The sequence below is a fragment of the Pleurodeles waltl genome, chromosome 6 (assembly GCF_031143425.1).
Source record: "Pleurodeles waltl isolate 20211129_DDA chromosome 6, aPleWal1.hap1.20221129, whole genome shotgun sequence".
Lineage (NCBI taxonomy): Eukaryota > Metazoa > Chordata > Amphibia > Caudata > Salamandridae > Pleurodeles > Pleurodeles waltl.
In genome coordinates, this window is record NC_090445.1 from 1,613,500,852 (window position 1) to 1,613,523,475 (window position 22,624).

At 44.3% G+C, this 22,624-nt stretch overlaps 1 protein-coding gene across 1 annotated transcript in view; it reads right to left on the reverse strand.

Annotated features, from left to right (window-relative positions):
• The window catches only part of WHRN (whirlin), a 618,751-nt gene extending 596,547 nt beyond the window's left edge, over positions 1-22,204 (reverse strand). Inside the window, exon 1 of the mRNA XM_069241507.1 lies at positions 18,277-22,204. Within this exon, the coding sequence (XP_069097608.1) occupies positions 18,277-18,990 (714 nt within the window). The 5' untranslated portion in view covers positions 18,991-22,204. The remainder of the gene's footprint in view (positions 1-18,276) is intronic.
• Positions 22,205-22,624: the final 420 nt, after the last annotated feature.

The window sequence follows — 22,624 nt, forward strand, 5'->3', positions numbered from 1 at the left end:
AGAAAAATCCCTTACATTTTGCTTCTCGTTTTAAAGTCTTCAATCTTACAATACCTCTTAGTGAAATACATCAGAGGAAATGGATACATATACAAAGGTAAAATACAATTGGAAAAGGTTGCTTCGTCATTTAAATGGGTGCTTCTACACACCCATAGCGGGGGTCAGAGAGGAAAAGCAAGCCGCGTGAGTTTTAAAACATAACTGGGTTCGCCAGAATAAAAGAAGCACACATTTCATTCCATGAAGTGAGCAAATCCGCGTTCTAAGGTCTGATTTCTTACATCCTACAGAACCGATTAGTGAAAACATCAGAGGCAATGGCTACATATGTAAATGTAAAATACGATTTGAAGGGTGTTTCTTCGTGGAAATTGATACTACTAGAGGCCCACTGTCGTGTCCGAGTACAAGCAACACTTTCAACGTGCTCTAAAAGTTAACTGAGTTAGACAGAATAAAAGATGCACACCTTTTATTCAAGGAAGAATGCGCGTGTGCATTTTAAGGTCAACGTTTTGAATCTTACAGTGCCTATTGGTGAAACACATCAGATGCAAAGGATATATATGGAAGTGTAAAATACTATTAGAAAAGGGTGTTTATTAAAGGAAATTAGTGCTGCTGCAGGCCCATGGCGGGGCGAGAGTAAAATCAACACTGTAAACGAGTTCTTTCTAAAACATTATTGGGTTTGACAGAATAAAAGCAGCACACCTTTTGTTCTATGAAAGATGCGCTCTTTGCTTTTGGCTGAACACCGCATTTTATATTTTACTGAAACTGTTTCACTCTGGGAGCTAGAAGTGTTTCTGTGATTGCCTATAACACAATATCATAATTTGTTGGTAAATAACATTTGTAACAGACCTGATAGGTGTGTGCTTTGAATAGCATTTGGATCCCCTTTGTAGCAATGCGTTATTAGGACAAAATACAGAGATAATACAACCACACAGCGTGGGATAAAGCGCTGCATATTACGTATCTTCCAACCACATAATTTAGTGATCCCCACCCACATAATTCCAGTGGTGCTGCTCATAGGGACACTGTAGAGGGTTGTCTCGGTCTTCATTACAGGCAACATGCCACACACTGACAGCACAGAGATGGAAGTCCTCAGAGGTCAGACTCTCAGTCGTGTTGCGAAGGGAATGGATCACAAACATTTGGGAATCAGAGGGACCCGGGGTGCAGGCTTCTAGAAGCCAAACATCAGCACTAGGCTGGGCTTCAATGGGGAACTCAAATCAGGGAGATTTGGATATTTATGAATGTCCCAGGGGGGAGGGGAGAAGTCTTTCACATAATAAAACATTAGTGTGGTGCCTACCGAACTTCCAAACTTTCTGCCCACTTTTGACTGAGCTGATCCCTCTAAACTAGATCTGCTTCCCCTTGAAGTAAATTTGGAAAGGATATGACCAAAGAGTTTATTTTACAGAAAAATTGGTGAAGGAATAGAACTGTAGAGGGGCACCCACGAAATATTCCCATTAAACAATGCATTTAAAATGTTCAGATCTTTTCAGTTCCCCACGCTACCCCTTCCAAAGAAATGATTGACAATCGAGTTAGAAAGGGAATGGCGTGATAATAAAAGGCTACAATGTTCTCACAGTGTCTGACCTGAAAGAGCTAAAGTATCCCCCGGGGTAGACGGATATTACAGGCTCGGAGAGGAGAGCGAACCCTGCAATTAGAGAGACAGACCATACAAGTCCAGACAGCAGACGTGATGCTAAGATTGCATTGACTTTAAACGCTCTGGACTCAGACACCAAGCAGAGATATTTATAGTGCAAATAAGGTCATAAAAATATAGATTATTAAATGCCTTCAGTAGCCACGAGACAATCATCAGAACAGCGAGTGCCTTTTAACATCTAGCATCGGCTGCCATGAGTCCAGTACTTAGGTCCCCACGCTCAGCAGGCATTACCAGTTAACTCAGCTATACACGCATCCAGGGATGCGGTGATGTTGTCTGGAGCAGCTTATGGCGTTGAAAGTCACAGTGTCACGTAATGCCTCCTGAGCCAAGGATGCTCACCATATGCCAAGGGCAACCATCAAGAATAGGAAGAAACCATGCATCACCGTACGCCTTCATTAGTTTCATTCTGCCAGGGAGCGGTAATAGATGTTAATCTATGAAATGAATTACCCCTGTATGCCAGCATAGGCAAAGATGCAAATGACTGACACTAGGAGCCACATGTACGAAAGAACTCGGCAGTAGCAAACGGCGAATTTGGCCATTTGCGACCGCCAAATAGCTTTCTGACATGAACCAACCCTATTTTGCCAGTCGGTAACCTATTACTGACTCTCGAAAAAGAGTTTGGGAGTTGTAAAGGGCTTACCTTCCTAACAGCGAGTCACAGGGGCATGTATTAATGTTTTGCGACTAGAAAGTGGTCGCAAAACATCCATGCTTTAACAACTCTGAAGGAGGTGGTAACCCACAGACCACTGCCTACTTTAAAAAAATGAAAATACAACTTTTCATTTTTGTTTTCGAGATGCATCCCATTTTTCTTTATGGAAAATGGGCTGCATTTCCAAAAAAAAAAAAATTTGCTTTATTTAAAATAAGTCACAGACATGGTGGTCTGCAGACCCCAGCAGGCTACCATCCCTGTGAGTGCAGGCTACTCCCAGTATCGCAAGTTACAACCTGACTCATGAATATTGATGAGGCAGGTCCCTTGCGACCCATTTGGGAATTGCAAACAGTGTCTGAGACACTGATGTTCATCAACTTTTGCAACTTCCTAATTGCGAATCACAAACATTGCAATTAGAAACTCCTAAAAAGGTTGGGATCGCACATGTGGCCCTAGATGCCAGAGATGGTCATCAGAGGCCACTGATCACTAGCAGATGGCAGATAAATAAACCATACTTCAAGGGTGTCCATCATATGCCGGTGATAACCATGACACACAGGCTGAGGCCTTCTCACACACTATTCGACACATACACATACAGACAGACAGATGCTGCGGCACCACACTGCAGTCCTTAATTTGTAAAACAATAAGTGCCAGAGCCCCCATCATGATTGCCACTGCAGCTTGCACCACCTTTTGCCCCTGCCAATACTGACAGTGACAGCACCAACACACTACTAACCATCACACTCTTAAAAGTGTGACAATCCCAGGTCTGAGAGCTATAAAAATGGGTCTGGGTGGAAAGTATTAGTCATTTTGTATTGTGTATTGAATTAATAAAAAAAATGCTGTGCTCATCTCTAAACCTGACCGATACCGCCAACGTATGGCAGACTGTTGTAAGTGTCGGTGTTGACAATTAGGTGCCAGTGCCGAGCACCGCAAACCACCGGCTCAAATTAATCACTGCCACACTGAGATGCTTGTGAACACCAATGACCATATGCACCCTCGGACAAACATACACTTTGCTCACCACCTTACTGGCAATGTCTAAATACTGCACTGATGTGGTGGGTTGGAAAGCTGGTGCCAACGACTGGGCTCCAAATTGTGGCTCAGTGGCTGGACACACCCACTATACCGTCAGCACTGGTGCTCTTCTGAGTAGCCTGGTTTGGGGCGTGTTGGGGAGGAGAATCGGAGATACAGGAATGGGACAAAAGCAGCAGTTGACTTGTCGGAACGAGCCAATGCAGAGATGAGGTGGGAAACAGGCCTCTTCAATTACACCTACCCTTACCCTCTATGCAAGTATCTTTGGGTGAGCTTGCAGGATTCTCTTGCCACACTGGAGCAGTGGGTATCTTGAGCCTTCAGCAATGGCTCTTCCCATTCATCGTGGTCTAGGTTTTGATAATGTGAGAGGTCGCTGGCAAGGGAATTTGAGCACCTGCATCTCCCTGCCTGCCACTGCCCCAGAAGCCTCTGAAAACAAAGGGGAGATTAAAGTGGTACCACAAAACAGACAGTGCTGGAAACAATAATTATAATAGATGCACCCATGCTTAATTTGTACAAAAACAAATGCTGCGACCAGAAGTTTTGCTCAGAAGCCCACTGTCACCGCTATTGAATGCCAAGGTGCCCAACACCAAGGCTGCGTAGTCTCGATTCCACCTCATGTCTCTTTAATCCACTAGACACTCCCTGCCATCATCTCACTCCCGTGGGTTTTTCATAACTGCTTTGTTCCTCTGTGATTGTTTTTTTCTGAATTTTACTTCCTCCTGGGTTAACCTTTTCCCCTCTCTTGCTCTGGGTCAAAGTCTGTTGAGTGAAAAAGTTTCTGTCCCCAAAATGAGTGCTGGTGGCCCCACCTGCAAACACACGTTCAAATTAAGCACTGTATGCACGTCAATAATGTAGCTGTTCAGCTGCAGTGTAAAACAATAGCAGTATGATTAGTCACACTGAAAGTCAAAGGGGAGACCTTTACCGTATAAAAAACTTGAAATGCACATTGTTAAGTGTTTTGTGAAATAAATTAGCATTAATGGTGTGCACCATGGGGCTTTTATTCAACTCGCGTGTGGACGAGGTTGCCAGGCAACCTCACTGTTTACGAATCGCAAAGACTCGGAATTGCCCTGCTGGCATCATCACCTGTTAACCAACCAAGCAGCACCATCTGCCATGTGCAAAGAGGATTTGTCTTCACCAATATAAAATGGTGTGCTGGCACTGGCAGATTCAGGATTTTACACTACCATTTCCTGCAAAAAGAAGGCTTTATCTGTGCAAAGAAGGTTGACAACATTAGTCTATGTACAGACAAGGTTGACTGCACCATCCTCTATGGAGAGAATTTTGATAGCAGCGTGCTAGGTGCACAGAATATTGATAGTACCATTTTCTGTGCATACAAACTTAATCGCACCATCTTCAGTGCAAAAAGATTGACTTCATCATTCTCTGGGCAAAGAAGGTTGACAGCATTCGCCTCTGTGCATACAAGGTTAATGGCACCATCCTCAGTGCAAAAAGGCTGACTGCATCATTCTTCATGCAAACACCATCATGGACCACCAAGGGACACAAATAAGGTGTATGGCTCCATCCTCAGGGCAATGAAAGTCGATATCGCCTTCTTCTGTGCAAAGTAGCTTTATAGTGCTGAACCAAGAAGGTTGATAGAGCAATCATCTGTGAAAGACGGCTTTGTTAGTATCATCAACAAAGTGATGCTACTCAGCCAGCACTATACTGAGCATGTGAAGCACTTTGCAAAGACTGACAGCACCATCCTTTGTGCAAAGAGTATGAACAGCACAATACTATGTACGGAGAGGACTAACAGCACCATACTGTGTGCAAAGAAGAAGAATGCACTGTCACCTGTACAAAGAAAGTAGGCAGTACCGTCCTTTGTCTCAAAAGGTTGACAGCATCTTTGTACAACAAAGGTTTGCATCATCATTCCCTTTCAAAGGACGCTTAACAGCAACATACAGTGTGCAAAGAAGATCAACAGCACCGACACCTGTACAAAGAAGGTTGACAGCATCTATGCTGGGCAATAAAGAGTGACAGCATCACCTTCTACCCGAAGAAGTTTGAGAGTAATATAAACTAAAAACTTAAGAGTGGCACCACCATCTTCTGCACAAAGAAGTTCGTAAGCACCACCCTCTGCACAAAAAAAGTTTTGTGGCACCATCGTCCCCAGTGCAAAGACATCCTGCAAGCAACATCTGGTCTCTATTAAGACATGGCTATAACCATCCTCTATGCATGAGACACTGCTGGGGTCAACCTGTATGCAAAATAAAGACATGGCCAGTATATCTTCTGTGCAAAGAACAACAGTCAGCAACTATCTTGGGTAAAATGGACCATGACTGCACCTTCCATAGTACCAAGAGACCCTGCTGGCATCCTTCATCTTCTGCTTCGTCGAGCCCTAGCCTGTGTATTAATAGACCATCTACTGTACAAAGAGACTCTACCAGCACTAGCCTCTGTACCAACACACACTTGCACCACCATCTACTGTACAAAGAGACACTTCCAGCACCATCCTCTCTACAGCGAGACCGTGACACTACCCTCTACTGTATAAAGAGACACTTTCAGTGCTAGCCCCTGTACCAATAGAATCTAATGCCACCATCTACTGTACAAAGAGACCCTACCAGCACTAGCCTCTGTGCCAACAGACCCTGACACCACCACCTACTGTAGAAAGAGACCCTACCTGCACTAGCCTCTGTGCCAACAGACCCTGACACCGCCATATACTGTATAAGGGAACCATGTTGCACCATAAGCTGACACACAGACCCACTAGCACTAGCCTCCGTACCAACAGATCATCGACTCTACAGCTAGACCCTACCAGCACTAGCCTCTGTACCAACAGACCCTGACACCACCATCTACCATACAAAGAGGCCGTGCCAGCACCATCCTCTGCACAAAGAAACCCAGCCAGTAACATACACTGTACAAAGAACCCTGTCAGCATCACACACTCACAAAGCGACCCAGACACCACCATCTAATGTGCAAAGAGACAAGGTCAGCACTATCGACTGTAAGAAGCAGCCAAACCAGCACCGTATACTGACAAATAGACCCCGACACCATCATCTACTGCACAAATGAACCCTGTAAACATCATCCTCTGGACATGGAGATGCTGATAGCACCACCTACTTGACCTCCTCTATAGAGACACTCTGGCAGCACCATATACTGACAAACAGACCCAGAGAGGCACCATACACTGTACAAAGAAACCCTGCCAGCACCATCTACTGTACAGAGAAACCCTACCAACAGACCCTGACACCACCATCTACAGGACAAATGGACCCATCCAAAACCATCCTCTGAACATAGAGATTCAAACAGCACCATCCTCTGTACAAAGACACCTGCCAGCACTATCCTGTATTCAAAGCAACCTTGCTAGACCATCTTTTGTACAAAGAAACGCTGCCAGCATCTTCCTCTTTAAAAAGGGAGCCTGCCAGCACCATCTTCTGTACAAAGTGGGCATGCTAGCACATTCTCTGCATGAAAAGTCCCTGCCAGCACCCTCTGTGACATATCCCTTGTGCAAAGACGGCCAGCCAAGGACATCCACTGCTAAAGCCTCCCCAAACCATTTCTCGTATCAGAGTTTCTCAGGGCAAACCACTGATCCAATTGGTGACTCCTGGTCATCTTAGCACCCCAAGGACAGTACTGACAAGCCTGCTCGAATTTCCAATGGGCCATCATAAAATATCTGGGTGAAAGGCGTGGCCACTAAAACTAACCTCTAGGTATAGGGAACACAAATCCCATGACCTCTTTTGAAAGTAAAAAATTGTCTAAAAACAAATCCCATCATGGAAATTTTGGCAAGTAAGGGTCACTATCAATAAGAACAAGTATCTATAAAAGCAAAAGGCCTCTAAATGACAACAGGACTACCAAACGTGGAGCTAATGTCTACAGAAGATATAAGGGAATTCAATTTTCAAAGATGGGTTGTGGTGTAATACAAAATCAATATGCTCAAGACCAAGATGCAGAGAATCTATGCCCCGCAACTATACTTCTGAAGCAGCACATTGCTGTCCAGCATGGGGGAGTGATCACAACCCGACTTCCTCTTTCCATTTGAAAATAATTACAGATGAGGTATCAGTGACTGACTTCCAAGGCCAAGAACAACACTGAGAATAACAATCCAAACAGAGCAGCTGTAGGCCGTCTTTGACCGCAAGAGTGTTAATACTCTGATTTTCCAATTCAGCGCTGTACCTCAAAAAAGGCCCCACTGCTAACAAGCCTTGTACTGTCCACAAAAAATGAAAATGGGGAGCGCTACCAAAATGATCACTGGGGTATTGTGATAATATTCATGTTAAGAACAAGAAGACCGTTGAATCATAACAAAGCCAATCCAGATGAGTCACAAAACTCCCCCATTAGTCCATAAACACATGAAAAAAATGTAGTGGTGAGTCTTCAAAAAAGTTTATTCTTTATTAAATAGATACATCCATCCCAGCCAATGTGTTTCGCCCTTTAACAAGGACTTCATCAGGGCTGTGACACAAATATATGCAAAAACTATATTTAAAAACACATAAAATATTTAAAAAACAACAATTACATTTTAGATTTCCTTTATTTTTATCTATACATGTCATGTTACAATCATTTTCGGATTTTCAACCCATCCTAAAAAAGTCCTCACCCATTGTAAATAAACAATCTCAGAAAATGCAAACCATTACAGAATTAATTTCCGTATCCACCAGTCCTACAGTCCCTAATAGAGAAAGAAACTACATAAGTATAACATGCCTAATTTATTAACATGTTATTTACCAAGATGACTCAACATAGTATTTACAACACGTGTATGTTTAATACTAGTATCACTGTGTATGAAAACTCCTCTATTAATGGAAGGGGAAAATAGGAAGCTATAAGCTTCAGTTTCCAATTCTATGACCAATCAGATACTTTCCCAACAAACACCTATTATTTAAACATTGTCCTCCAACCAAAGTTTGAATCACCATTCAATACAATGTACCACCAAGAAAATAAGTCTCCTCTCAGCCCTTCTTAATTCAAGACCCAGAAAATTGCCTCTTAACATTGCCTTGTCCTTACCGTATCAATATCTAGGTCCTATTGCATCCAATCCTTCATTCACGACCGGTATGTAGGGACGCCATTGTGCATGCCCTTCAAATACCCCCCAGTGGCCAATCAGAACCCTCACATCAAACCATCCAATCAGCAAAAAATGTCTTTATCCTCCGTTGTGGTTTCCACTTTGGTCTGCTCTATTCTCACTGATGCCAAGTACCAGAACATCCCCATAGTTTCTGTCTGTCATCCAACCGGCTACCTCAGATCCTATTATCAACCAATTCATTAAACTTAATGTCTATGGTCTGGCAGCCGAATTCATTTTTAGTGTCAAGCTTATGCTCAACACAGTTTAAAATCTACACATCCCTATTGATTCTTTCTCTTGACCAATTAAATTCCTTCTCACATCGACCATCCAGTCAGCAAGGAATTTGTCTTCCAAAAATGGTTTCCAATATGGTCTGGTCTTTTCTCACTGATGCCTTGCATCAGAAAATCACCATTGGTTCTTTCTGTTGGCCAATGGGTTACGTTGAATCCCAATGTTAGCCAATCCATTAAGCTCTATGTCTATGGTCTGACAGTCCAACCCATTGTTAGTTTCAAGCTTACTCTTGACACTGCTTAGTTTCTAAACATCCCTATTGGTTCTTTCTCCTAACCTTTTATCTATCTTATATCTTAAAATCCACCAATCTGTAAGACCATATGTATGCTGTCCGATATCCCAATTCTTTTTTATTCACTTTAAACTTATTCTCAACACTAAGGAACCTCCCTGGTTATTCTACTCCATGACCTGACTCCAACCCATAAATATTCTCATACTGCATCACAGTTAAAACATATAATCTCAAAATATCGAAGCCTCTTCGGCTGTGATTTCAACCATTGTTACATATCTAGCATGCTTGTGATATAAGGAATACAACTAGTTAAAGTGCAGTCACACATCCTCCCATAACACAATCCTTACACTGCGGTTTAAAAACAGTTTGTGTCCTGATTCAGCTTCAATTAACCCCGACCTAGGCATTACAACTTTATATAAAATAATAGAACTAATTCTCAATGTTGAGCCATTTTTCCAAAGATCTCAACTTGCTGAGGTAGAAAAAAGCATTGAACACCAATTTAGGCCAAAATGGAAGAATACGATCATGTAGAGTTTAAGCACAAGTTCCAATTAAATCTAACTAAACAAAGTACAGCACCAGCAGGAAAGTAATCCCCAGGCAAAAAAGACCTTGATAAGTCCTGCACCTCTGTAAGCCGCAAAAGAGTCCTTTAGCGTTCCATCATCTAGGACCTTTTCTTCTATTTTGGCCTAAATTTGTGGGGTGTTTTTGTTATGATACTTTTTTCTACCTGCTCCATACTGACTTGCTTTGACCTCATTGGGTCTGTTGTCTGTTTTTATTTGATTGGATTGTCTACACAGACTTCTTTCACTGTCCAAATTGGTTCTTTATACTTTTACCCTAATGGTGACTTTACTGGTCCACGTTCTGCTACTTCTGTTCACAACACATTAAACTTCTTCGTGACAGTTGTTTCCAGTGGAGTATATCTTCTTAAATTTGCCTTGAAAAAGTCACGAAGTGTGATGAAACACATGCTGGCTAATGGTGTTTATGAACTTGGAAAGGACAGATACTCTCACATGATAATAAAGGAGTTGAACCTGACTTGAACTTCTACGAACTCTCATTTGATCTTCAACAAATATTTTGGACTCACTTTCAGTGGTGTGGTTCTTTTCATTAGATGAGTTGTTATGTTGTCCTGGTGTCCTGGTACACCTTTATGCCTTTGGTAGTAGGGCATAAGTAACTATTTAGCACAGCCCACATATTTTGTCTATATACCTACGCATTGCAGAAGAGGTGCAAACAGCAGTACCACTAATACCCCTTGTTGTTTGATTTTACTAGTATCAAAGAAACATCTGTCGTAAATACTATGTTGAGTCATCTTGATAAATAAAATATTGATAGGAATTAATAAATTAAGCATTTTATACTTAGATAATTTCTCTTTCTGTTACGGAATGTAGGATTGGGGCATAAGGAAATTAATTTTGTAACACTGTATTTTGTGAGATTATTTATTCACAATAGATGAGCGTTTTTCTAAGATGGTTTGAAAAAGTGAAAATGATTGTTCATGATGTTTATAAATAAAAATAGAGGGAGTCTAAAATGTGATTGTTGGTTTTTAAGTATTTTATGTGGTTTTAAATATAGGTTTTGGGGGTATTTGTTTCACAGCCCTGATGAAGTCCTTGTTGAAGGGTGAAATGTGTTGGCTGGGCTGGATGTATCTATTTTGGGAAGAAAATGTTTTTGAGAACTCACCTCCACATCTTTTTGTGTGTGTATGGATTAATGGGGGAATTTCTTGACCCATCTGGATGGGCTTTTTTATGATTGAACTGTCTTCCTGTTCTTAACATGGTTATTATCACAATGCCCCAGTGGTTACTGTGGTAGTGCTCCCCATTTGTACTTTTTACTGCACCACTGACAATAATTCTAACCTAATTCCTTCTACATAAGAGCTGTCATCTCCTAACAAGGTTCTAATGCACAAGAGATCTCTAAATAGGATAACTGATACAATTTTACATCGGCCCCTTTTTCTAGCTAAACTGATCTAAATGTTTTACAGGGTAGTATAAAATCTGGCTGGTGGCCCAGCATCCTGTGAGGTCAGCCAAGCAGAGGCCATAGCATTAGCTACTCAAGTGAAGGACCGTCCACCATAGTCATAGAACCCTCCCAGCTTGGCAGAGTTCCCAAGGCCTTCAGACCAACTGCTGCAACAGCAGTTTCTTTGCAGGCTGAATGGGTTGCCAATTAGAAAGCAGGTTTATTCTGCCACTCAGCAAACATTTTTGGAAAAATAAACCTCCCTCCCAAACAAAATCAATGGTTCTGACGTGCAAACAGTATGCATGGCATACACCCAGGCATGTTGGGAAATTATCTTGCTAGTGCTGCCATTCCTTGCATACAGTCCCAGACAGATAAATCTAGTAATGCTCACTTCACCTTCATAGGGTGGAGTGGCAGTCTGTAAGGCCTGATGACCATGTCTTGGGGGTGAGGGGTCTTAGGTTTTACTAGATACATCCAAGCCTTAAAACATGCAGACTTAGGTCCACGCAGCACTTTTAAAAACCAAGGAAAACCCAAATCTTATCATGAATTTAAGTAAAGACTCCCCAGAGTAGGGAATATATTTATTGCCATTGAAGAACCTAAACTGACCAAGCAGAAAGCAAAGTTATATAAAGTGTCCCTTGTGGGCTTAAGATCGCCCTCTGTTAATTGAAAGTGACAGAAAGTGTAAACAGTTGTGATACTGTGGACCTGCCAAATAGAAATCTTAAGGAACTTGTGCTCAATTCTTTCTAAGAAAGTCAACAAACAAACAGGAAGAGGTCAAAAACAAAAATAAAAACAGTCTTAGAACTAATATTTTGATTAGCACCACCCCTTCAACAAAATTAAAACTTTTTATTGCTGTGAAAAAAAAATTCACCATGCTTCAAAATGATGGGTAATTAAGATAACTGAGGGCAGATGATTTCTCTGATATTCATATCCCAAAACGCCTCTTATAGCTAACTGTACACTCTGCTTGCATTATCTAGGATCACGTTGAATCCCTGTCCCATCTACAATGGATAAGATATGGCCTAGTGGGCAAATTGATAATATTGCAATCTTGATGCCTCAATTAGCCAAGGCTCTGGTGCTTCAAGAAAAATAAACGTGTGCTGCGGGTTAAAATACTTATTCATCAGTGCACTAAACAGTAAACACGTTTATCCTAATAAAGAACTCACTGGGCCATGCACATCTTACATTAGATACTATACTGTTCAACAACAGGCATTTAATGGGATGTACTTCTTCAGATTTCTGTAGTGTTTTGGTTATTTCCTACAGCTGAATAACCAGGCCATGTGATAGCTCAGACAGAATAAGACGTCTGTGCCTCGTGACTGTAATGCTAATCATGTCTATCATGTGCACATTATATACAAATGGAATTGTACACATAGGCAGTTCCATGTCTGTAGTGCAGACGCATAAGCATAAACGTTTTCAAGTGAGCTAGCAACAAGCTTCATCTCCAACAGTGGTTACACCTTTTTCATTGGCCCATATCTCTGCACCTTATTAATCAAACACCCTGCTCTGCAGCCTCCCAGACTCCTTACTGGTCCCCCTTAAGGGCATCCAATGTGCCACAGAACATCTCATCCAGGACCTGAGGAAATATGATCACATCACCTCCATCATGATGGAACTCCACTGGGCCCCTTGTGAGCCCGCACCATATTCAGACCTAGCTGCATCATTCACAAAGTCATCACAAACTGCACCCTGTCTATCTCACAGGCAAGATCATCACCTCCAGCACACCCTCAGCCACAACACCATCAGACTATGGAGAAAGAAGTGTAAAAATAATCAAAATCTATGAACTCAGAATTTGACAAGATCTTCATGTCCATCAGGACTGACCTATTCCTGCACTAGTTTAGGAATGAGTTGAACATGCCCTTCTTCATAGAAGGCTACATCGTGATGCATTAATCAGTCTCCTCTCACATCTCTGGTGCACTGTATCCTCGGATTTAACCCTGTTTAGTGCTCCACTTCCTTTGGCTATGTTCACGCCATATATACAATCAACACACATACATACATGATTTTCCCCAAAACGTGTTTCGATCCGTTTTCCAAGTATGTGCAATGTGGCAGGTGGTAAAGGCACGGGGCAGCAGTAAAGCTGTATTCGGGTGGGCATGAGTTTTGCTTGCAATCTCAAAATGACGAATTGCTTTAACAGGGAAGCAATTTTTTTAAAATGCTGATCAAAAATATATGCTAACTTAACACGTAGTAAAGGATTCTTCTGATGCATGTATTTTTCAGAAACGGTGATCAGTTTAGCAGTCTGTCCGAGTGACTGTCAGGCCGTCCATCAGTCCAGAACTGAGCATTACTCCACAAGGCACACAGCTTCTATTCTGCCACCCAGCTTCTGCGCTTATTGCATTTGCTGTCTGTTTTTGCCAGGTTGGCTTTAGGGAGCAGAATTGTGTGCCGCACCAATAAGCTTTCCGGATGTGTTTCACGTTATCAGAATTGAGTTTTACATCAGAAACTGCAGAGAGGCCGAAGGCTGTTTTCGATGCTGGCTTTGTTAGCCTGGTACAAACTGCCATGACCTCTCTGCCAAACATTTGGTCATCTGATTTTTTGAGTGCAAGGAAAGACCTGACACCCCTTAGCTGAATATTAATATCTGAAGCCGCTTAGCAGTTGCAAAGCCTGTGATTATCGTAATCATAGGACTGGCTATTTCTAAATGGCATTTCCAAATGTACTAAACCCATTTTGCTATTCATTAACTAGTTTAGAAACGCATTATGAATTGTAATTTGGAAGGGACGAGTTTAAAGTGTCAAATTCGGGCTCACACTGTTGAGTATCACTCAGTTACAACCACAATTCAGTTGCAAACCTCCTGAAAGGAGATGGTAACCCTGATGTATAAAGGAAACCGTTGCTTGGAAACTCTTTCTTATTATGAATGGAAGAAAAGTGTATATGGGAGTGGGCTATGGCCCACAGGACCGCTGCCAACTCAAAGTTTTTTTTTTAAGTTCTTTTTATTCTTAAAAGAAGCCCTGTTTTCTTTAAGGAAAACTGGATGAATTAAAACAAATACTTTACTTAAATGATTTCACAGACATGGTGGTCTCCTGAAATCAGCAGGCCACCATCCCTCTGATGGCATTCAATCAGAGTAGGTTGCAATGTTCAAACGACCTCACTGATATTCATGAGGAAGGTCAGATTGCGACCGACGGCGAAAGGTGACTTTGCGAAACAGCCATTGGTTGATTTCCAAAATCTGATTTCCTTAAAAAAAAAAAAGATGGTGCACAATTTGTGATCACGTTTTGCAAATGAAATATTAGCACGTTCTGGCACCTGGTTATTCTCAAATCTCCTTCGATATTGGTCGTGTCCATCAGGTTCAGGACATCCTCAAACACTTAGAAACTATCGAGAGTATATGAGAGCTTTACAGGAGCGTGCACGTATAACTGTTGGTATAAGTATAAATGATACAAATATGATTCCAAATGTGCACGTCACATCACATGCACAGACATATAGGTGACGGTATACGTACAGGTAAAATAACATGTATACTTTTATAAGTGTGGGAATATGAGCATACTAAGATTCTGAAAACAGCTGTAGGTATAAACAGGTTTAAGTGTTCCATACTAATGGCATTTTATGTTCTCTACAAATGCTAATTCACAATAAAATCGACAATCGGTATGAGTATATAGGTACGACAATAACTCATATAATGACGAGCCAAGTATACGTGTCAGCATAGCTAACTATATAAATATGCATAAGGGTCGAAATATAAGCACAGGTATAGGTTACGTATTAGAATAACACTATTATATTAAAATTAGGGATTTATGTTTTTATTTCCACTTCCAGCAACATACATTCACCTCGTACAGCAGTAAAAAACAAATATCGCTGTCAACCAACACAAAAGCCCCTCTCCTGGGCTGACTTTATTCAGCAGACTGTGGCGAGGAGGAAATAAATACAATTTGATGCTAATAATTTACTTAGGAAAGAGTGCATTGGGAATACTACTAAAGTCTGTGGCCAGTCCCAACTCCAGAGACTCAGCGAGGACCCCATGAGAATCCCCACTGAACCAATATTGCCAGGAGACTCGAGAGACCCAAAACATCGGGGTTATACCTCGCCTGTGAGAAAATAAACACAGAAACGTATGAGCAGTGTTCCGGTAAACCCACTGTTGTCGATTAGAGGACGGAAAACTGCTGGACACATAAGGGTATGCTCATTAATTATGTACCACATACAGTAGGTTGGACTTCTGAATTCTGAAGTGTACAGGGTACCCAGACATGCGAGCGCGTTGAAGTAGCTGCAAGTCAGGATATAAGCTCAAAAAGGCACCCGCTTAAATAAAAAAAAGTAATCCGTCATGATATGGATGCTTTTCGTACGTTCCAGCATGTTTAAAATACATCCTTCAGCCGTGGAGCTTCAGGTATTTTCTAAACAAGAAAACAGTATTTGTAAATTGAACATCTCCCAGATATATTGGGAGTGGAAAATAGAAAACCAAAGAGCGATTTGTAGAAGCAGCGTGCAGGAAGTGAAAGACCAATGAGGCTATTTTAAGATACAGAATGCACGGACCGAGTGGCTATTTCTGGAAACAGCATGCATGGAATGGAACACAAAAGGGCTATTACTAGATGCAGCGTGCTGGGACAATGGCGGCCAAGGAGCTGTATCTAGAACTTAGCACGTGGGAAAGAGAATGGAGGACCAAAGAAGTATTCCTAGACAAAGCATTTGGGGAAAAGAATGGGAAACCAAGGACGTATTTATAGAAGCAACAAGTACGAATGGAAGGTCAGTGAACCATTTCTAGTGACAACAGATAACGATGGTAAAGGGAGACAAAATAGATTTTATTAGAAAAAGAAGCAGTCGAGGATGGAAACCAAGGAGATAGTTGTAGTAAGAGCAAGCAGGGGATCGCGGAAGACCAAAAGGGCAGTTCTAGAAGGAGCAGGCAGACAGGGAATGGAAAACCAAGGAGATAGTTCTAGAAGAAGCAAGGGGGGGGCAACAGAAAACCAAGGAGATAGTTCTAGAAGAAGCAAGGGGGGGGGCAACAGAAAATCAAGGAGATAGTTCTAGAAGAAGCAAGGGGGGGGGCAGAAAACCAAGGAGATAGTTGTAGTAAGAACAAGCAGGGGATTGCGGAAGACCAAAAGGGCAGTTCTAGAAGGAGCAGGCAGACAGGGAATGGAAAACCAAGGAGATAGTTCTAGAAGAAGCAAGGGGGGGGCAACAGAAAATCAAGGAGATAGTTCTAGAAGAAGCAAGGGGGGGGCAGAAAACCAAGGAGATAGTTCTAGAAGGAACACACAGGGGATGGAACAGAAGACCAAGTAGTTATTTTAGGTAAAACAGAAAGGGTGTGTAAGACCCATGGAGTATTTCTAAAAACAAAATGCACAGAACGGAAGGGCAAGTAGATGTTTCTAGAACCAGCATGCTGGAAACGGAAAAACAAGATAATTATCCTAGGTAAGCTATGCTGGAAATAAAATACCATTGAGCTATTTTTGGCACTGTGTGCAAGGAATGGGAGATCAAGGAAGCAAAACTAAATGAAGCACAGAGAACTGAAGCCCTGTGAGCTACGTTTTAGATACAGCATGAAGGGAGTAGAAATCATATGCTACTTTGGGCTTAGACTGCAGTTAATGCAAGGCCAAGGAACAGCATCCAGTGGATGGAATATTGAGAAACATCATCATGAAATGCACGACCATGGAAGAGCATGCGTTAAACTGAAGACTAAAGAAAATTGTGCAGTGAATGAGCGACTAGGGAACAGCATGTATTGAGTGGAAAGACTAAGTAATGTAGTGCATGAAAGACTAATAAACCGCTTGTAGTGAATGGTGAACCATTGGGATTCTCATAGGAACACTGTGCAGTCAATTGAAAGCTTCAGAACTAGTTCCAGGAACAGTATGCAGAGAAGAGAAGACCATGGAACAGAAGACTGGTAAGAATAAAATGCAGGGAATTGGTGGCAATGAGCTTCTCCTAGGAAAACTCTGAAACTGAAGACTAAGGGCCTGATTCAGACCTTGGCGGATGGCGGAGGCCGTCCGCCAAGGTCCCGCCGACAAATGACCGCACCGCGGTCAAAAGACCGCGGCGGCCATTCAAACATTTCCGCTGGGCCGGCGGGCGCTCTCCAAAAGAGCGCCCGCCGGCCCAGCGGAAATGCCCCTGCAACGTGGACGCCGGCTCAGAATTGAGCCAGCGTAGTTGCAGGGGTGCGACGGGTGCAGTTGCACCCGTCGCGTATTTCAGTGTCTGCAAAGCAGACACTGAAATACTTTGTGGGGCCCTCTTACGGGGGCCCCAGCAGTGCCCATGCCATTGGCATGGGCACTGCAGGGGCCCCCAGGGGCCCCGCGGCACCCCCTACCGCCATCCTGTTCATGGCGGGTTTCCCGCCATGAACAGGATGGCGGTAGGGGGTGTCTGAATCCCCATGGCGGCGGAGCGCGCTCCGCCGCCATGGAGGATTCAATCGGGCAGCGGTAAACCGGCGGGAGACCGCCGGTTTACCCTTTCTGACCGCGGCTGAACCGCCGCGGTCAGAATGCCCTTGGGAGCACCGCCAGCCTGTTGGCGGTGCTCCCGTGGTCGGTGACCCTGGTGGTCACCGGCCGCCAGGGTCAGAATGACCCCCTAAGATATTATTTCCAGAAAGAAGCAAAGACTAAATTACCAAGAAACATCAGTTTATAAATAAGGTGGTGGTTCCTCTTGAGCTTAGGAAGCCACAATAACTAAACTAAATTATATAGTTTAGCTTAATTTATTAGTTTGATAATGCTGCACCAGCAAAAATTAAATGTAATAAGACATTTTGCAATCGCTCAATGGTACAGGCGTCTATCACCCTCACAATGATAAGAGACAAAACACCACACACACATCTCTGCAGAAAGTGCATAACCCAGTCCTTTCTCTGTCCATAGACTCTCTAAAAGATTCAAATTCCACACACTTACCTTGACAGCATCGCCATGGCAGAGTCTGTCCAGTGACGTGTCATTGACTGTCAGGATTTGGTCCCCAATCCGCAGTCCCTCCTGTTCAGCCAAGGAACCTGGTTCCACCAAGGACACATATATCCCCACTCCATGCTCTGAGCCTCCCCTGATGCTGAAGCCCAGACCCTCATTGGTCCGGTTCCTCTTGAGGACCACCTGTCGGATCTCCCCACCAGGCAAGCCATCCATAAGCAACTGGGAAGGAGCATATTCCAGTGGTGGGGTCCTTGTGGGGTCAGCAAGGGCATTCCCATACTCCATGGGTGGAATCCTAGAAGGACCCCCAGGTCCTGCCCCATACTCAGTCGGCACATTCCTATATGGGACCTGGTAATCAGTCTGTCTGATGTAAGGCCCCTCTGAGGTATATTGGTCAAAGAGTAGCTGGTCGGAGCGCGGGATTACGAGGCGTAATAACGGTAGGAGCTGTCGCTGAGACGGGCTCCGCAGCAGCACTCTCAGGCTTTGCACCAGGTCATAAACATTCCTGCGACCATGGTACACATTCAGGCAGTGGATGAACTGCTCCCGCTCGGCCTCACTTAACAGCACGGTCAGGGCACGGTGCAACCTCCGCACGTTGGCAGACAATAGCCTTCCACCCCCAGAATCTGAGCCCATGGAGGTGCCAGGGGACGAGTTCAGAGACACACCCTCCAAATCCGAGCTCATGGCCCCCTTATGAAGCCCCCAGCAGACACAAAATGGTCTGGACCAGGGAAATCAAAGAATCTTCAGCCTATCTTCATTGCAAGGTCTTTTCATCTCAGCTTCCAGGGATGGATTTGATTCACAAAGCTGCAAATGTAATTATTAGGTCCAAGGCCACCTAATGCCCAGCTTCTCACAAATACAAATGGACCCCTCCCTCTTGCTCGGATAACAATAAAACATTGCTTCCTTGTGTGAGAGCTAGTGGGATTATTATCTCCAGTGCACTCATCTACCTCGTGGTGCATACGTCACAGTTTCAAGGAAAAGATAACTGTCTGGTATCTCATACAGTTATCCTCCCACCAGTGGCAGGGTATGAGTTTTTCTTCTCTCCTTTTTGACACCAACAGTGAGTTATGAGAGCTCCTTTTGCTCCACTTGGACACCAGTGTTAACTTCAGATAAGTCTTATCCTGCACCTGCGCACCAGCAGTAAATTTCAAGATATCTTCTGCTCTGTTTGGACACCAATAGTAAATTAAGAGATACTTTCTTGTCATCAGCTTCTTCTCCTCTTCTTGGACAATAGCATTAAATCTGAGAGATATATCCTTCTCCTCTCCTTGGACACCAGTAGTACGTTCAGAGATGTCCTTAATTTCTCCTTTGACACCAGCTATAGGTTAGTGGATATCTCCTGCTTCTCTCCCTGAACATCAGTGTTAAGTTAATAGATTTCTCAGTCTCCCCTCTTTAGACAGCACTGGTAGGGTAAGCAAGATCCACCTCTCTGTTTGGACATGAGTGTCAATTTTAAAGATTTCTCACTCTCCTCTCCTTGGACACCAGTGGTAGGTCACGAGGTCTCTTTTTTCTGTGGCCTCGGTGCTGTCTAATAACCAGGATGCTGGTCCCCGTTCTCCTAGGATGCCCACTCCATGCTTCTCCTGTGGCTAGCGGTGTGCATTGAGCTTGGCTGACTGGAGATCTGAGCACGATGCGTCTCCTCTTGAGCACGATGCGACTCCTCTTGAGCACGATGCGACTCCTCTTGAGCACGATGCGTCTCCTCTTGAGGATGTAGGGCGCTTGCTGGGCTGTCTGGTGGTTCTCAGGAGGGTGCTGAGAGGACGATTTGTTATACGTGGTTGCTTCACAGGATTAGTGAATGGATGTATTTGATGTTGTGAAAGTTGCTCCCTTATGGTGAGACTTTGCACTGAGCTGGTCTCTGAACCTGTGCAGCTCAAGAAGCTTGCCTGGTTGTTGGTGCTACTTTAGAAGTATATTGCGTGCACGTCAAAGGTTTTATTCAGGGAGTGCCTCTGCCTGGTGGTACTGCATGAGGGCTGTTTTGTCTGTTGATTTTGCATGGGGACGTCAGTTAATTGTGGTGCAGTGCATGCAGGTATTTTTCGGGGTGATTGATTGCCTGACGAGCTGCACATAAAGCCAGATTGCACAGTGCCTGGTTGATTTCAACTGGTAGGTGCCAACACAGGGTGTGGCGCTGCTGCTAAGTGCTGCACAATCTGCCTGCTCTGTTGCGTGTTTGTTCTATATCCAGTGCATAGGCGACGGTCAACCTTCTGTATGAGCTTTATTTTGCTATTGGTATTGAACAGGATGTTTGGTGTCTCTTGTTACCTATTGCTGGACAGGATGCTAGACTGATTGTTGGTGTTGAAGAAATGCAGTTACCTGTTGATATGCAAGACGTTTACTTTACTGTTGCTTCTGCAAATGGTGATTAGTTGCCTTCCATTCTGTACAAGTTGGCTGTTTGTCTTATGTTTCCAGAGGTGCTCCACAATGAGTTTGGTTTTCGCTTGCTGTACTAGGGGCTTCTTTGAAAGTTACTTCTTTGAGCAGTGATGGCCAGTCTTTGGTGTGGAGGGCGCCTGTCTACCCGTGCTGTATATGGAATCTAGCCATCTGGTGGTGCCATACACATCCGCGGGCTGGCTGGTGGTGGTGCACACAATGCCTAGTTGCTTGCTGGTGTTGTGTGATGTCTGTCTCCTTGTTGTGGCTGTGCACGCAGCTCCCTGGTCGCTGGTGTTAAGCACGATGCCCAGATGCCTGATGTGCGCTCCACGGTTTCCTCTCATGGGGGTAGTACAGCGCTTAGGTGGCTGATGGCTCTACGCGCAGTCGTTGGTTAGTGGCTGTGCATAAGTCCGCGCTTCCTGTTGGCGTAATCACTGACAGGTTACAGTGTGTGCTTATTGGTGAACAAGGTGCTTGATGACCTGTTGCTGCTTGGTTGGCTGTAGGGTACCTATCTAATAGGCTGCCTATGCATGCAGTGAGCAGAGCCTGGATGCGTGCTGGAGCTGCGCACGGTGCTTAGTTGCTTCTTGGGGGTTCTATGCGGCTATCGCTTCCTTGTTTGAGTTCTACACGGTGCTTTGTTGTTTCTTTGGTCTGTACACGGAGTCTCGCTGGTTCCTAGTACCATGCAGTGTACAGTGTTCTGGGTGCCCGTTGGTGTCAAACAAGTTCCCTGGCTGTCGTTGGTTCGTGCCGCTCGCTGTTCCCTGCTGCCTGTTGATGTGGTCTATATAACGGGCGATTGGCTGCCTTTTGTTAGCTGTCTGTCCGTCGTTGATGCTCTGCGGGTCGGTGCTCCGTACGATGCAGTGTCAGCGCACGGCGCTTGCCAGCCTGTTGATACCGTGTATGCGCCGCGCGCAGTGCCCGCCTGTCAGTCGGTGCAGAGCACGGTATGATGTGCAGGCAGACCGGCGACCGAGCCTTCTGGACACCCTCAGGCAGTTTCCTATCGCTCTATCTGAGAGGAATCCTGGCCTCAGGCGCTTTCGTTTCTTCTCTGCGCTCTCGGGTCCCTGTATAATCCAGAGACGCGCCGAATACCCCACAGCTCGCTCCTTTCTGCTGTCAAAGTTTTTTTTTTTAGTTAGTTTGTTTTCCTTGTCTCAGCATCCCGCGTGTGATGCACGCTGCAGAGCTCCCCAGGAAGGGGGCCCCTCATCTCCGGCAGTGCTGATGATGAGCTCCGATATGTTGCAACTCTCCCACACCTGCTGCCTCCCAGTAAGTCACTTTCCCCGGCGCAGGTCCTCGGGCAGGACGGCAGGTGTACCCCGGGACCAGGGTCACACGTGGTGCTTCTTGGGGCTGCAGTGCTCTACAGAAAGTGCCGGCTGCCCTCCTCTTCTCACTGGGCGCCCTCCCCAGCTCCGGTGGCTCCGATGCTCCCGGCTGCCAGGTTCAGCCCTCTGTCAGCGGCTTCTCTTCAGGAAATGACGTGGCGACTCAGGAGCCGGTTGCCAGGAGACGGAGGGACACAGTCCAGCTCTGCATAGGTGAAGCGCTAGGTGTCTAGGGGTGTCCGGGGGCTTTAGCTAGGGCCTGGAGAACGGAGCGCCTAGAGGATCCGTGTACATGGGCAGCTTCTTATAAATGTAGGAGAAACAAGCAGCCGGGGTTACAGGTTGACCCAAGTAAGGCTTGATAGGTAAACGTACCAAGAAATGTCTGAAATGACTTAGATGAGCCAAAATTCAAATGTTCTGTTAAATCCTTAAACTGAAGTGCATCCAAAATGCCAAAATTGTCTTTTTCGCGCCTTAACCCTCACAAAAAAGTCTCATTCCCCGATGCAGTAGCGTAGCCAGTGTAAAACGGG